The 15,796-nt window shown below is 47.6% G+C and overlaps 1 protein-coding gene across 4 annotated transcripts in view; it reads left to right on the top strand.

Moving 5' to 3' along the window:
• The window catches only part of SEPTIN6 (septin 6), a 64,519-nt gene that overhangs the window by 8,799 nt on the left and 39,924 nt on the right, over positions 1 to 15,796 (top strand). For 3 of the 4 annotated variants that reach the window (XM_065900724.1, XM_065900723.1, XM_065900725.1), the window contains 2 exons: positions 6,252 to 6,366; positions 13,678 to 13,873. In XM_065900724.1, coding sequence (XP_065756796.1) covers positions 6,252 to 6,366; positions 13,678 to 13,873 — 311 coding nt within the window. Of the gene's footprint in view, positions 1 to 6,251; positions 6,367 to 13,677; positions 13,874 to 15,796 lie in introns of those variants that run through there. The other variant, XM_065900726.1, reaches the window with a different exon arrangement.

Below are 15,796 nucleotides of genomic sequence, written 5' to 3'. Positions count from 1 at the left end.
AGCGGCTGGGCCCGTGAGCCATGGACGCTGGACCTGCGTGTCCGGACCCTGTGCTCCGCAACGGGAGAGGCCACAACAGTGAGAGGCCCGCGTACTGCAAAAAAAAAAAAAAAAAAAAAAAAGTAAAATATACCTACTGTAGAAAATTTGGAAAACAGAAAAGCAGCAGCTCCTACAGCCCCTCCAAGCCAAAAGCAACCATTCTCACCATTTTGGTATATATTCTTCCAAGTTTTTAAGAATGCATGCATACTTTTTTTCCTCATGGTTGGGATGATCTTGTATACACAGTTTTTTATCTAACAGTATTTGGTGATCATTTTCCTATGCCATTAAATATTCTTAGAATCTATTTTTATCAGCTGTTTAATATTCCATCATGCATCATTGAACTATTCATTGAGTTTGAACGTGCTGAAGATTTGCAGGGTCTCTCAGAGATTGATATTCAGAGCTGGGGAGGGAGATAGATAGAGGAAGGGAAGGTGTGAGAGATCAGGCCCACCAGTAAGGGACACATGGGGCTGCCGGAGATAATCCTATTTCAGTGTTTCTGTCCTTTCCTAGCATCTTTGTGCCAAGGCCAGAGGAGAAAGTTGGGGACAAGCCCGGTCTTTGGCCATGAGTTCCAAACTTTTTGTTTTGATCTTGTCCTTCAGAATGACAGCTACTAACTTGGCCACCCCAGTTTTAAACGGAGGCCAGAAATTCTCCGTCGACACAGATGCGCCCTCGGTTTCCGGAGGCTTCCTACATGGCTTGCGTCCTGTGCCACAAAGGTTGGAAGGGGGGAGGGGGCAGGGGTTGCCCACTTGGGTGCTTATGGGACCCTTTATTTTCAGAATCACAGCAAGGGGAAAACGATGCACAGCTGGAACTGCCCTCACTCGTACTTCATAACACGAACCTCCGACTATTCAATTAAAACGCGCAATCGGTGTGTCCTCGGGGGAGGAGGCGGAAGAGAAAGCGTTGTTTCTGCCTGTGATATGAAATGTGGTATAACGTATTTCAAGACCGCAGGTGACTGCAGATGAGGAGAAAACAGGAAACGTAATTGGGGAGGGGAGTGGGGCCTCTCCCAGTTCTCAGGAGCACGCTTTCATTTTTGCCTGCCTTTTAGCTCCTCTCAGACGCTGCAGCCTAATTACCCCTGCTGCAAAGCTGAGCCAGAACTCGCTTTTCGTGTATTAAAAATGGTTTTTAAATTACACAGGTAATGTGTGAATACATTCATGCTGTAAAAGAATCAAACAATGCAGAAGCACACTGACTACCCCCGGAGGAAGCCCCTACTTCCAGTCCCCTCCCCTGAGGTACCCTGAGTTCTAGGTGTGGTGTGTGCCTTTTTAGTCCCCTTTCTCTCACATACATTTAAGTGCAAATACACGCAGAGGTTTTTTTTGCATATATGGCCTCATACTGTGCTTATTGTTCTACAGTTTCTTTTTTTCTATATTATGTCTTGGAGATATTCCGATCAGTACCTATAGACCTACTGCATTTTTTAAAAAATTATTATTGGAGTAGAGTTGATTTATAATGTTGCGTTAGTTTCAGGTGTACAGCGAATGAATCAGTTATACATACACTTATATCCACTCTCTTTTAGATTCTTTTCCTATATAGGCCATTACAGAGTATTGAGTAGAGTTCCCTGTGCTATACAGTAGGGCTTTATTAGTTAACTATTTTATATATAGTAGTGTGTATATGTCCATCCCAGTCTCCCAATATATCCCTCCCCGCCCTTACCCCCTGGTAACCATTAGTTTGTTTTCTACCTCTGTGACTCTGTTTCTAGATCTACTGCATTCTTCTTAATGGCTGAGGAATATTCCAGAATATGCACGTACCGTAATTTAGTTAACTGGTTTTTCTGTCACAACCTATGAAACACCCGAACGAACTTTTTGGCCAACCTAATATTTTCCCCATTGTCGGACATTTAGGGTTTTTTTTTTTTTTTTTTTTGCGGTACGCGGGCCTCTCACCGCTGTGGCCTCTCCCATTGCGGAGCACAGGCTCCGGACGCGCAGGCTCAGCGGCCATGGCTCACGGGTCCAGCCACTCTGAGCCATGTGGGATCTTCCCGGACCAGGGCACGAACCCGTGTCCCCTGCATCGGCAGGCGGACTCTCAACCACTGCGCCACCAGGGAAGCCCGGGGTTTTTTTCCCTAGGTTTTCAGTATTATAAATAATTCTGTAATGAGTTTCCTTGTACTGTACATGGACCTTTGTACAGGCATGTGAGTCTCTGTAGAGTAGGTCCCGAGGGGAGGTTGCAGGTCACGGGAGGTGGGCCATTTAACATTTTGGTGGCTGTGGCCTTTCTAGCCTCTCAGTTCAAAGCGTCAAACGTGGCACCACCTGCTACTCAAGATGATAACTTAAGGTTTTAGTGTCAGACGTCCTGGGCCAAGTTGCCAGTTCCATCTCCTTTTGTGCACTTTGCAATCCAGGGAACATTCAGTTGACTGCAATCAAAGCAGTCAGGACCTCAATTAATCCGGCCACGTTAAGGAGAAAGAGGAAAGAGATAAGCTATCGGAGGTTTAGAGAGGGAAGAGAGAAGAAACTTCCAGGGGCTGTCCAGGGGTCAGTGTCCATTCAGCCCAGTGTCCTGTCCTTTTCACCATTACGTATTTACCTCTGAACAATGAGGACTGATGTTCATAACGGTGACCTTGACATCTTCTAAGATTCATCAAAGCAGGAGTGAATGGTGCTCGCTAGGCAGGATTTCCTAAAGCAGGAACTGCATATACAAATTCATTTTCGAAGCTTTCTCAACTACAAGGATTGAGACAGACAGTTTGCTGCTTAAATCTTGATTAGCAAGAAAGACGCATTACCCAGATTCCATGTTCCCTAGTCCCCAAACCTTCCAGTTAACTTAGGTATATTGGACACCGGGTAAAAAGATACAGAAGAAAAAAGGATTCTGAAAGTTACTAGTGGACTTTACCAAATCCAGACCAATGGACGTTTCTCTGTAATTCTTCCTGACTTCAATCTTGGCCTCTGGTGACAGAAAACTATTGGGTCATCTCTTACTTTTCTGATCATCCCCCCACCCCTTGGAAGAATTCTCTTCATCTTCCCATTCCTTACTTGTGGGCATTGCTTATATTCAGTCCTTAATTCTTTTCTCCCTGTACTGTCTCTTGAAGAACACATCCAGTTTCATACCTCTCACTGCTAAATTTATATCTCAGTCCTGAATTCTCCCTGAGCCTACAATCCCATATTGCTAAGTACTTAGTGGGTAGATGTGTCACCATAAAATCAAAACTATCTTGTTTTCTTTAGTATAGAAAATGCTTTTACAAATCCAGAAGAGAAAGACAAGCACCCATTTTAAGAAAATGGACAAAGACGTGAATAGGCAACTCGCATACACAGACACAATACACATATGTAGTTGAACAATAAAAAAAGTTCACTCTCACTAATAAAATGCAAATGAAGTTACATGATGCCATTTTGCAGTGATTCAATTCACAATGGTTAAAAAGCCTCAAACTCAGTGCTGGTCTAAGTATGTGTAAACAGACACTCTCGCATACTGGCGTTAGAAATAGACATTTGTAATATTCTCTGTTGAATGATTTCTCGGTGTGTACCAAAGTCTTTCCAGTGTGTGTGGCCTTGCACCCAACAGGCTTTAATTCTAGGAATTTAGCTTAAGGAAATAATCAGAGACTATGCAAACCTGTAAGAACAAGAATTATTACTTACAATGTTGAAAACTTGGAAACACGCTAAATGTCTAGTAGTGGAAGACATTTCACTGGTTGAGAAAATGTGGTAAATTCCCACAATGGAATTCTATGTGGCCAAAAAAGTAATGTTTTAGAAGTATACTTAATTACTCAAGAGAACATCCATACTATATTAAGTGTCCGGTTATTAAGCCAGGTGATGAAAAGGAATATACAGGATTATCCCTATTTTGTAAACAAACAAAAAAAAAAGTATTATATATAGACTGTAGGGAAATACATGTAAATACTAATAGTGACTGTCTCTGGAGAGTGATATTATGGGTGATTTTTATTTTCTTCTTTATAATTTTCCATATGTTTTAAAATTTCTACAGCGAACATGGATTACTCTTATAAAAAACCTGATAAGTGTAATTTTAAAATAATGGCTATTTAAAACCAGAATCTTCGACTTTTCCACTAAAGCACCCTTTCCTGGCTTCCCTCTTTCTGCCCTTGGTGCCATCAATCCAATCTCCCAGGCGCAGGACCTTGCAGCCTTATAGCTTTGATTGCTCCCGCACTCTCTGCCCAATCATTCACCGAGTCTCATCCTTTCTGTAGGACGGCTCTCAAATTTGTTCCTCCCTCCTGAGTCCCAAGTCAGATCAGTTCACTTCAAGCAGCATTAATCGTCACAGTGCCTGGCTGTCTGTCACTCTGCCAGTTCAGCGTTATTGGAGTCCTCTCCTAATATGTCTTCCTGCCCCTTCTCCCTCTCTCCTCCCATCGATCAAGCGCCCTGCAGCTGGAATGATCTTTTGAAAAGACTACTTGTGTCATGGCCCTCCCTGCTCAAAACACTCAAAATGCCCCTTTCAAACCCCATTGCCTAGGGAATAAAGGCCATACTCTTTCTTCTGCTATTTAGGGCTCTCACAGCACTGGGCTAGGTGGGAGATAACTGTGGGCACGTGGGAGGTGTTTGGGTGAGGCTTGACAATGAAATAAATCTTTAAGAATAAGATGTGGAGTTCTCCCCGCTGCCTTCACTGTCTTCAGTTTGAAAATTCCCTTTCCTCATCTTTTGGCACTTGGACCAGACGCCCTGGAGCACTTGAAGTTTCATGGTGCTGAGTTTGGACACAGGAAGAGGCAGCCGGGGGTGATGATATATGGCTCAGGAAACCTCAACTCTGAGTCCCTCCCAATTTCCGATGCCTGCTGAGTAGGAGGCTCCATCGAGAAAGCATATTGGCTCTTAGGTTTCTGTCTCCCCTGCAGTCTTGAGGACCAAGAATGAACAGTGGGAAACTTACATCTTTTTTTAAAAAAAATTAATTAGTTAATTAATTTTTGGCTGTGTTGGATCTTTGTTGCTGCGCGCGGGCTTTCTCTAGTTGCGGTGAGCGGGGGCTACTCTTCCTTGCGGTGCGTGGGCTTCTCATTGCGGTGGCTTCTCGTTGCGGAGCATGGGCTCTAGGTGCGCGGGCTTCAGTAGTTGTGGCATGCAGGCTCAGTAGTTGTGGCTCGCAGGCTCTAGAGCTCACGGTCAGTAGTTGTGGCACGTGGGCTTAGTTGCTCCGCGGCATGTGGGATCTTCCCGGACCAGGGATCGAACCCGTGTCCCCTGCATTGGCAGGCGGATTCTTAACCACTGCGCCACCAGGGAAGCCCCTTACATCTTTTTCTGATTGCTTTGATAAAAAGATGGAGAAAAGGGTGAGGGAAAGCAAAAGGGGGTGAATGTAGCCCTGAGTGATGCAGGCCACTCATAAAACCCAGCTGTCTTCAGGTACCCCTCTGGGGCCCAGAATATACCACCCAGGACTGAATGATGGCATATGGTTGTCTGTTGAGACTACTCCACTGGAGGGTGTGGGGTGAGATATGTGAGGGTAACAATCTTGCCAGATGGCAGTCATGGGCATGAGGGATCTTTAGTTGCGGTGTGCGTGCGGGATCTAGTTCCCTGACAAGGGATCGAACCTGGGCCCCCTGCATTGGGAGCGAGGAGTCTTACCCACTGGACCACCAGGGAAGTCCCAAGAAGAGAAATTGCTTTTTGAAGTCCCTTTGTCATATTTACTGAACACTTATATGTATTCCAGGCATTGTACTAAGCTCGTTACATGTGTTGGCATATTTGAGTCTCCCAATCATCTGTAAGGTAATATTATGTCATTTGACAGATGTGAAAGGAAACTGAGTCTCTGTGAGGAGAATTAACCCAAGGCTGGGAACCTTCTCATCCCCTGACCCCCCCCCCCCCCGCCCTCCCACCCCTTACAAGCCGCCTCTGTAGTTTGCTGTGTCTGGAACTATGTGACGTTCATTATGGAGCCTCAAGGATGACTGTACCCAAGAATCCATGATTTCTAAGCGAATGGGTCATTTTGCTTTGGATCAGGGACTAGCTAAGGGGAGATGGGCCCCAGTGGGTGTTAATTCCTAGCACAGAGAGCATTTGGATGGGGAAGTGAGACCCAGGTTGCTCTTAAGCACATTTTCATTTTCTCCCCTCCCTCCCCTTCCAAATTAGGGTGAAGGTTGCCGAACTGTCCCCCTGGCTGGACATGTGGGGTTTGACAGCTTGCCCGACCAGCTGGTGAATCAGTCAATCAGCCAGGGCTTCTGCTTCAACATCCTGTGCGTGGGTGAGTATTTCCATAGCAGGAAATTCTATTACAGAATATGGATCCTTAATGGCTAGGTGTGGCTCTGCAGGTCATTAGGTTCAATAGTGTGTCATTCTGATCTATTTGCAGGAGTGTTTCTGCCCCTTTTCTTCTTTTATCCCTCTGCTTGCTTTGGTGAGCAGCTGGCTGTAGTTACATTTTTCCCTGCCCAGACCAGAATGCGGGGCCATACCTTGGGGGGAGCTGAGCTGCGTGACACCCAGTGGAAATTCTGTAAGGGAGCTGGCTGGCTCAGCTACTCTTATCAGGCTTGTTCTGACTGCAGAAAATAGGAGCTAGGGCAGAATTGGGAGGGAGGTAATGGCTGTGGAAAGATGCCTGCTTACCAGCTGTGGGCAGTGGGTTGGGTCTGTCTGTTTCCTCTGCAGCCCTGCTGTGCTTGGTACAGTTTGAGCTCTGTGCAGGCACCACACAGCTGTGTGCCAAGTTCTTTTTATTCCCTTTAAGTGTATCTGTGCCTGGACCTTTAGTCTCAAGTGTGGGAACCATGTCTTAGTCACCTCTACTGTGCTAATTACAGCACGAAGAGAGTTCAATAATGTATGTGAAATGAACGCATGAGTTATCCCCGCAGGAGCCACTCACTACATTTCTCAAACACTTTCCCATGTTAACAATTTGGGTCCTTACTAGGACTCTGGGAAGTGAACAGACCAAGTGGCATTCGTATCCTCATGGAACAGACGGAGACCAAGAAACTCGGGGAGGCGGGGGGATAAGGGACTTACCTGAGGCAACACAGAATAAGTGGCAGAGCCATGACAGGGACCCAGGTCTGCCTGACCCTTTGTCCCTCCCACTGCTTTGGTAACCACTGCCAGAGACATCTCTTGAGAATGCAGAAGCACTTTGGAAACTGTCAAGCACCAGCCAAGCAAGTCTCAGGAACAGCAGTTCCTTGACATTCTTTGAGAATCTCTCCTTAGACCTTAAATAATCCCAAATTTGCAAACACGATCACAGTGTAAAATTTTCAATATACAGTGCAGTAAGGCGTACCTGCATATTTTTAGTGACATACCTCCAAACCTTAATGGTTCTATAAATACCATAATAATGGCAGTTTTCATGCCCGGTCGGAACACTTTTGCTAATTGCCTTTTCCTGTTTTTGTACAGAGCATACGGGGAATTCATTCATACTGAGGGTGTGAACCACTACTGAATTGGATATTCTACTCTCTAATGTAGTCTAAAGTTCTGTTTTGTAACTAAGGTCATTCATTTTCTTGGACTCTGTTTTTTCTTCTCCCTCCCTGGCACTCCTCAGATCATTTTCTGTCGGAGAATTAGCTACACACTCAAGGACAAGTAGAGAAAACAAAGCCACTTCTAAGTATGGTTGACAGGCAGTCAGCTAGGCTCACTCACTAGTGAAATGACTCACTCTCACGCACCAGCTTTGGAACCTATGAGATGAAAATATGTGCTTCACGGATTTACATATCATGGGCCTGAGAGTCCAGATCTAGGCTGTTAATTCTTCAGATGCCAAAAGTCTACCCATGGTTACGATGAGGTGCTATTAGGAGAGGGATACAAAATAAACAGCAGTCATGGTGATCGACATCAAGATCAAATACCATCACGTCCAGTATTAGCACTGCCAGATCTCTCCCATCTTTGGCTGATGGCCAACTTATTTCACATAACATTTGATTACTGAAAAACTTCCACACGAACATATTGGAGTCCCTTGGCATTCCTCCCAGAGCTCCGGGTGACCTGCATTGAAGCTGAGGGGATGAGAAGTGAAGTGACAGGCCCACCCCCGTCAGTCTCTCAAACCAAGTGCAATTGGGTGGGCTAGTGAAGCTTTAGGAGGGAGGCCGCATAGGTCAGGATGGCTCTCTGGGGGCGGCAGTGTAGGGTAGTTGGACATGTGGTCCACAGGCTCCCCTAGGGCCCGGAGGAAGAGGCAGCCAAGCTCAAGGCAAAGTGAGTGGGAGAAATATTTCTTTATTTCTTTATTATTTATTTTTATATTTGGCTGCGTTGAGTCTCCGTTGCTGCGCGCGGGCTTTCTCTAGTTGCCGCGAGCGGGAGCTACTCTTCATTGCGGTGTGCAGGCTTCTCATTGCGGTGGCGTCTCTTGTTGTGGAGCACGGGCTCTAGGCGTGCAGGCTTCAGTAGCTGTGGCGCACGGGCTTAGTTGCTCTGCGGCATGTGGGATCTTCCCGGACCAGGGGTGGAACCTGTGTCCCCTGCATTGGCAGGCGGATTCTTAACCACTGCACCACCAGGGAAGCCCCAAGTGGGAGAAATAGTAAACCCCTACCCACCCAGGCATCGTACATATGCAGCTGCTTCATTGTGCACCTGCGGGCATGGAATCGCTCAACTGCCCAGGACAGACCCTCCAAGAGGGGAAGGGTAGAAAGGAGACCCTCACACCCAAGGAGTCACCTCCTCTTTCTCTCTCTACTTATGAAGTTTCAGGAAACGGCTGCCCTAATAGCTCCCCTCTTAGCCGTGCAGGTGCACCCCTTGGATGCACCCGCCCAGGCTGGTTAACTGCATTCCCCATCCCTGATCCAAAAAAAGCCTGCAACTCATGCATCCGCCTCTCTGGCTGGGCTCAGAAGCCTGTCATTGCTCTGAGAACCCACAATTTGGGCCAAAGTCACAGGCGGCTTACGGTGGCTCTAAGGCTGCAATCTCAGCCCAGCCGTGGGACTGGGTAGCGTCACCGACGTGGCGAAGGATCCGTAGCTTGGCTGCTGAAGGTGATCGTTTCTCTCGCAGGACCTTCAGCGACCATGCTTTCATGCCTACTGCCTGTGCATAACGGTCAACTTTACTCCCTTAATGACGATTATAAAATGGTTCTGTTTGGGCATAGAATATGTTTCCCCAAAGGATTTTCTTTTCTTTTCCGATAGGGCATTTTAAGTGTAAAATTATGGTAACACTGGCTTTGGTTATTAACAGAGATCTAGAATATTTTTATCACAGTATTGTTTATTGTGGTGCTGGGCTGCTGATCAGAGGCCCCAGCCTAGCGGAGTGAGTACCCTCCGTGCATAAGTGCGCATGTGCATGCTGGCATGGAGAGGGAGAATTTTTATGAATCAAGAGCGTAATTTATACATAAGGGCACTGATGATGACACCTACGATCATTATTTTTAGAGGGCCAGGCACATGGGTGTGAGCATATTATGGCTCCTCTCCAACAGACGCTATGGTTGACAGTAATTACCGAGTGGGCTGAGGTCCCCCTCCTGTTCTAAAAAATCTACTAGCCCACTCCCAGTCTACTAGCTTAGCTTTGGAAATCACTCGGATCCCAGGATTCTAGATATAGTACAGGAGGCGTTGGAGGAACGACTAGAGTCGGCAGTGCAAACGTTCTGCTGGGAAAGAGCCCCAAAGAGACTCAGCCCTCTGAATGTGCCAGCAACAGAGAATGCCTGTGACGAGCACAAAGGGTCATAATGCTAATATTTACTTTGAAACTGCTCAGGATTCCAGGCTGAACTAGGCTCTGTTGAACTTGGAAAAAAAAAACATACAAGAGAAGCAGGACTGAGGCTCAGTGCAGGAGGAGGGGAAGGGCAGCTAGCATTCTCTCAGGGTTAGGGAGCGATGGTTTCATCTCTCCATCTCTGGGAGAGGCAGCCGTCCACCTGTCTGAGACAGGCTGCCAGCGGTGGTGTGCTGGTCAGCGTCAAACCACCCACTCTCAGGAGAAAAGTTGCCGTGGTTTGTAGCATTTACCAATTTTTGTGCTGTCATTATTCCCACCATAGCTGGTTTTAAGCTGCCAACATGACATCACTGCACATGGGCTTGGGAAGAACTGCAGGAAGCCGGGCGAGCCGGCTCCAGCACACCCCTGTTTGCCAGGTCTCTGCAAGATCAGGAAGAAGTAGAGGGCAAGGTCACAGAGCCAGGCAGGACCTCGTCCCCATCCATAGGCTCCCTTGGCCAACAGGAGTTCCTGGAGAGTTCCCTTTTGGACACCTTCCGGTTGAACTCAAAGATGTTTCTCTTGGTTTATTCCAACATTCGGAGCCGGAAGAGACTAGCTCTCCTGATCATTGCTGTATCCCCGGCTCCTAAACCTGTGCCTGGGTCCTATTAAAGGTTCTAAATATTTGTCGAATGACTGAATGAAATAACATATCACACCTATGGGACGCACTAGAACATGCATGGGCTCCAGTGTCAGACTGCCTGCGGTCAAATGCTGGCATTGCCACATACCACTTTTGTGACCCTGGGCCAGTTTCTTCCTCCACATTTTATAGATGAGGAACGTGACGTGCAGAGAGGCTGAAGAGCAGGGGCACATTCACACAGCTAGGAAGTGGCTCGGTTAATCCATCTGTAAATTAAGGACAAATAGTAGTATTATCTAATACACAGTCTTATTTTAGGGAATAAATAAGGAAATATATGTAAGGTATTTACAGTGGCGCCCACATAGTAAGTGCTCCAGGAGCAATAGCTGTTATTATTACTACTCAAACCTGCTCATTTTATGGAAAAAGAGACTGGAGTCCAGAGAAGGGGAAGGGCTAGGCTTAGGTCACAGTCATTTAGTGATAACCTGCCTGGGACTCTGCATTTCATCACTTGCAAGGACTTAATTGCACAAGGTACCAGAGGATGCAAATGTTAACAGCAGATGAGGAAAAGGGCTAAGCTTTTCTTTGTCACAGTGGTTTTGAACTCCCGGTAGAGAGGTCAACATCAGACTAGCCCAGGGAGTATAGTTTGAAAAAGCAGATTTCATATTCCATGTTTTAAATTGAATTCTTTTTTAAAAAGCTGGTGTTTCCAGGATCCTATCTACATTAAGTCAAGTGAGAGGAAATCCTCTGGGCTGGTGGAGATGACTTAAAAAGGGTTAAGAAACCCCGCTGTACACTCTGAGGAGGGAGGAGGAGAGAGAAATTGACCCCTCGGGACTCCTCAGGTTTCCTGCTGGAATCTAATTGCCAAGTCCCTACCTTCCTGCAGGGGTGTGGAATCTGCTGACCTGATCTGAGTTGAGCCGAGAGTGGCTCCCCTCCCCTGCTCAGTACCGGGCCCAGGACAACATCCCAGGCTCAGGCTGGGTCTGTGGCAGCCATCGAGAGAGAGAGAGAGAGAGAGAGAGAGAGAGAGAGAGAGAGAGAGAGAGAGAGAGAGACAGAGAGAGAGAGAGATCGAGAGAGAGAGATCCCACCCCTCCCCGCCCCCAGGCTCCACATTGATGGAAAACTGGAACGGGACAAGCACACTTGATTTTCTGCCCTCTTCTGATGCTGCATTTATCACAATTCCCTAGACACCCGCCGGGTCTTTTCTTCCAGACACTCATCATTGAGCATCTAATTTCCACAGCCCTTTTGCACTGGCAGGCGTCCGGGTGGTCATTTTCTCCGTTGCCCTGCCCTGCCCTGCCCACCCGGCCTGCCTTTCTACAGCTGCGCAAACAGGGCGGGCCCTTCCCTCTGTGGTACTGCTCCTGAGGCCTCTGTGTGAGCCTCTTGCTAGGCGCTCCGGGGAGTACCAGAAGTTGCCCATCCCCTGCTCTCTGGGAAGTCTTAGGATCAGGGAGTCAGGGAGCCAGCTCTGGGTGCTGGGGAGTCAGGGGCCGCCCCGATCTAGGAGCTGCGGGGCGTTCAGCAAAGAGCTCACAGAACGGGAGAGAGGGTCTGAAAGTGGGGATGTACATGGACAATGTATTAGGCACGGACAAAGGCCGGCGAAAATGTAGCTTAAGCTTCAACGCCCAGAGGGAAGGCGAGTTAGGGAGAGGCAGCCACCCTGTGTTCCCCAAGTTTTTCTGGGGACCCAAATACTTCCTGTTCCTTTAGGGAGGGAGAAAAGGGCCTCTTCTGGGAGAGTCTTTGCTGCTAGTAGGTATAACAGATCCTGGCTGGAAGCACGATCTGCGTGAGGAACCATTTCCCTGCACCCTGGCAATCAACCACATTAGTCAGACCTGGCTCTGAAATTGGGCTGGGGAGCCGGGTAGCCAGGCTGAGTTGAATGTTCTCCTTGTTTTCTCTCTCTCTCACACTGATCCCTCCACATACAGAAAGCTCTCAGCATAGACAGATATTTTTAAAAGCACCTCCTGCATTCATAGCTCATTACTCCGGATAAAAGAGGTTTGCAAGATGCAAAGCTAGACACACCCAGAGGTGGGAGGGGAGATGGACCATTTACGGTTATGGGTTGTGCAGCTCGAACCCTAGCCCTGGACTGCCCTGCAGATATGTGCTGTCGGTCACAAGAGGGGACCTTCCAGGCCAGGATTTGCCCAGGGCAAACCCACTCCCCCCATTCCCAACTGGGAAGGTGTGTCAATTCCCACATCTCAAGGGTTGTGAGCAGGCAGAGGGAGAAGAGGGGTGATGATAGCGGAACAGCAGGGTAGTCCGGGTCTTCAAAGCGCAGTCCTTGGTTCCTGGCAGTGACTTGACATCCTTTGCGTCTCTCAGGAATAACCTCCACAAACCTTCACCAGTCCCCGCAGCCCTTCCCCGACTCGTTGCCCTGGTGCGAAAGCCAGTGGTTTTGAAATTCCAGGGGTTTAACTTATTAGTATCCCGCAGCCTGTTAGTTAAACAAACAACTGACTGGCTTGTTTGAAATTTAAAGGGAAGAATAATTTGTGGCCTGCTAAATTCCCTCTCCATTAGCTAAAAATGGTCTCCCCACTGGGATGCATATCTGGGTGCTGTCTGGGCCTGGCTGGGAGAGGTGGGGACTGAGAGGAGAGGATACTTATTTGATGAGGGACTGCTGTCCCTTTCTTGTAAACTTGAAGATAGCCCTTAAATTTTTATTATGAAAGCTATACACGTTCCTTGTAGAAAACTTGGAAAATAGAGAAAAGCATAAAGAAAGAAGTGAAAAGTGCACATAACCCCACCACCCAGACATGACCGTTGGTAAGAGTACATTGTACGCCCTTCCAGTGTTTTTCTAGGCATAACTCTACCTCGCCATCACTGCCTTTAACATGGTTTCTTTTTCTGACTATAAAAACAATGCATACTCAATTTTCAAATAACACAAAAATATGAAGACTAAAAGAAAAATTACCCCAGTTCCACTATCCTGAGATGACTACTGCTAATATGTTGGTGCAGTTCCTTATACTCTTTTTCACTTAACTGAGATCAAATAGTCCATGTAGTTCTACGTGCTCTTCACTTAGTGTCTTACCGTGTACATTTTCCCATGTCAGTGAATATGTATCCGAAACATGTGTAATGGCTGCGTGGTCATTGTGTGAATGCATCATAATTCATTCTTTTGTTTTTCAGGAGAGACAGGTTTGGGCAAGTCCACCCTCATGGACACCCTGTTCAACACCAAGTTCGAGGGGGAGCCAGCCACCCACACACAGCCGGGTGTCCAGCTCCAGTCCAATACATATGACCTTCAAGAAAGCAACGTGGGGCTAAAGCTCACAATTGTTAGCACAGTGGGCTTCGGGGACCAGATCAACAAGGAGGACAGGTAAGGGAGGCGGTGGGGCGGGGAGGCTACTGGGAGGCCACGGGGAGGAGCTCACCACTGGGGTCCCGCTGGACCTCTCAGGTGATGCAGGCAGGCAGCAGAGCTCACTAGCGCCGCCTCCGCCCAGGGTCCCTGTCTATTGCAGTGTTCTACTCCACACGCTTTGCCAAAAGGAGGATGTTTTTCTATTCCATTCGACAGACATTATTTATTGAGCCAGGTACTGTCGTGCTCCGACAGTCTAAAAAGGAATGACCTTGTCTCTGCCCTTGAGGCAAAGACTCACGGGAAACCTGGTCTTAAACAAACAAGTTCCTTTGAGTGTGACCTGCTCTGTAAAGGACAGGGTACACAGAGGTAAAGGACAAGCTACAATGAGAACATGAAGGAGAGAACAGTCAGCTCCATGCAGGGAGGTCAGGGAGGCCTGCACAGAGGAGGTGCCCCTGAGCTGGCCTTTGAAGGGTGAACGATTTTGCTGGACAGACAAGGGAAGGTTGGGAACCCCATCCCGGGCAGGGACAGCTGCTTGTACAGAGGCAAAGGGATGTGGAAGACTGTGGCATGTTCTAGGGGACTGAGCTTGCTCTGTTTGGCTAGACCAGGGGTAGAGTTACTGTGGAGCTAGTGAAGCTTGTTTCAGGGCCCTCAGTTGCTCACGCACCTCCAAAGCCCTGGAACTAATTTCTAGTCATTGTGTTGTTTGATCTCTCTTGGAGGGCCCTTCAAATCGTGTAAACCTGGGGCCCCGCAATACCTGCTGTGCCCCTGGGCCGGTGCTTGGTGTGAGCTGGGGGAAAAGTGAGGGGAGATGAGCCTGAAGAGGTAAGCAGGGACCAGATCATGGAGGGGTTTGTAGAATGTGTAGATAAGGAGCCACTGAAAAGCTTTATGAAGTAGAATGATGTAGTCGAATTGGCCTTTGAAGAGGGGGCTTTGGGATAGTATGGAGATGGGCTGGAGAGCAGGAAGACCAATTAGGAGACTGTTGGACCAATTTGATCGAGGCCAGCGATGACACAGGTGCTGAGACAGGGAAGAGGAGACAGATTTGATAACTACTGAGTAGGTAGACTCAACAGGACTTGGGGGTTAGGAGGGCAAAAGAAGAACCTAGAATGAGGCTTGGATTTCTGGCTTTGGAGGGTGGACAGATGGTTGGCAGCATTCAGTAAGAGTTACCATAAGAACCAGGTTTAAGAAGAATCAGCTCTGTTTAGGAAGTGTTGAGTTTGAGCTGCCTGCGGACCATCGAGAGAGGATAGGCAGCTGAATATGCAGGGTTAGAGGTCAGGAGAGGGTCTGCGCTGTAAACAGACTTGGGTTATCAAGGTATAGGTGATATGTTCCAGCCACAGACACACGTAAGATCATCCAGGGATTGGAGCCGAGTGAGATGAACGCTGGGCTAAAGATAAAAACCTGAGGATGTTAAGTCAGCAGATGGAGGAAAAGACATCCTGGAAAGAGACCGAGCTGGAATAAGCAGAGAGGTAGGAGGAGAGACTGTGGGTGGTTGAGAATGGTGTGCCAGTGAGGGCTGGAGTGAGGCTCAGATGAGGACGAGATGAGGGCTGGGTTGAGGGAGGGGGAGGGCGTCAGGCACCGTCTGCATTTAACTAAAAGTCACATGGTTATCACAGGTGCTCTTCCCAGAAAAGGTCACTCATCATTTCGAGCAGTGCTCATCCTTTGAGGATTCCCTTGCTTCTCAGATGAACTGTATCCCAAATTCTTCTATTTCTCCCTTAAAATAACAACAGCCATACTCATTGCCTTATAGTGAATAAATATATTTAGCTCCTTAATAATTGAACTGAATTCTGTTTTCCATTTGAAATTCTAGACGAAGGACACCTCTGCTCTGTATAGGCCTGCTTATTGTGCTAATCTTGTTTGGTGGAGAATAAATTAAACCCTGGG

The sequence above is a fragment of the Phocoena phocoena genome, chromosome X (genome assembly GCF_963924675.1).
Source record: "Phocoena phocoena chromosome X, mPhoPho1.1, whole genome shotgun sequence".
NCBI classification, from domain to species: Eukaryota; Metazoa; Chordata; class Mammalia; order Artiodactyla; family Phocoenidae; genus Phocoena; species Phocoena phocoena.
Note: the sequence above shows the minus strand (reverse complement) of the source record. Positions and strands in the feature narration are given on the sequence as shown.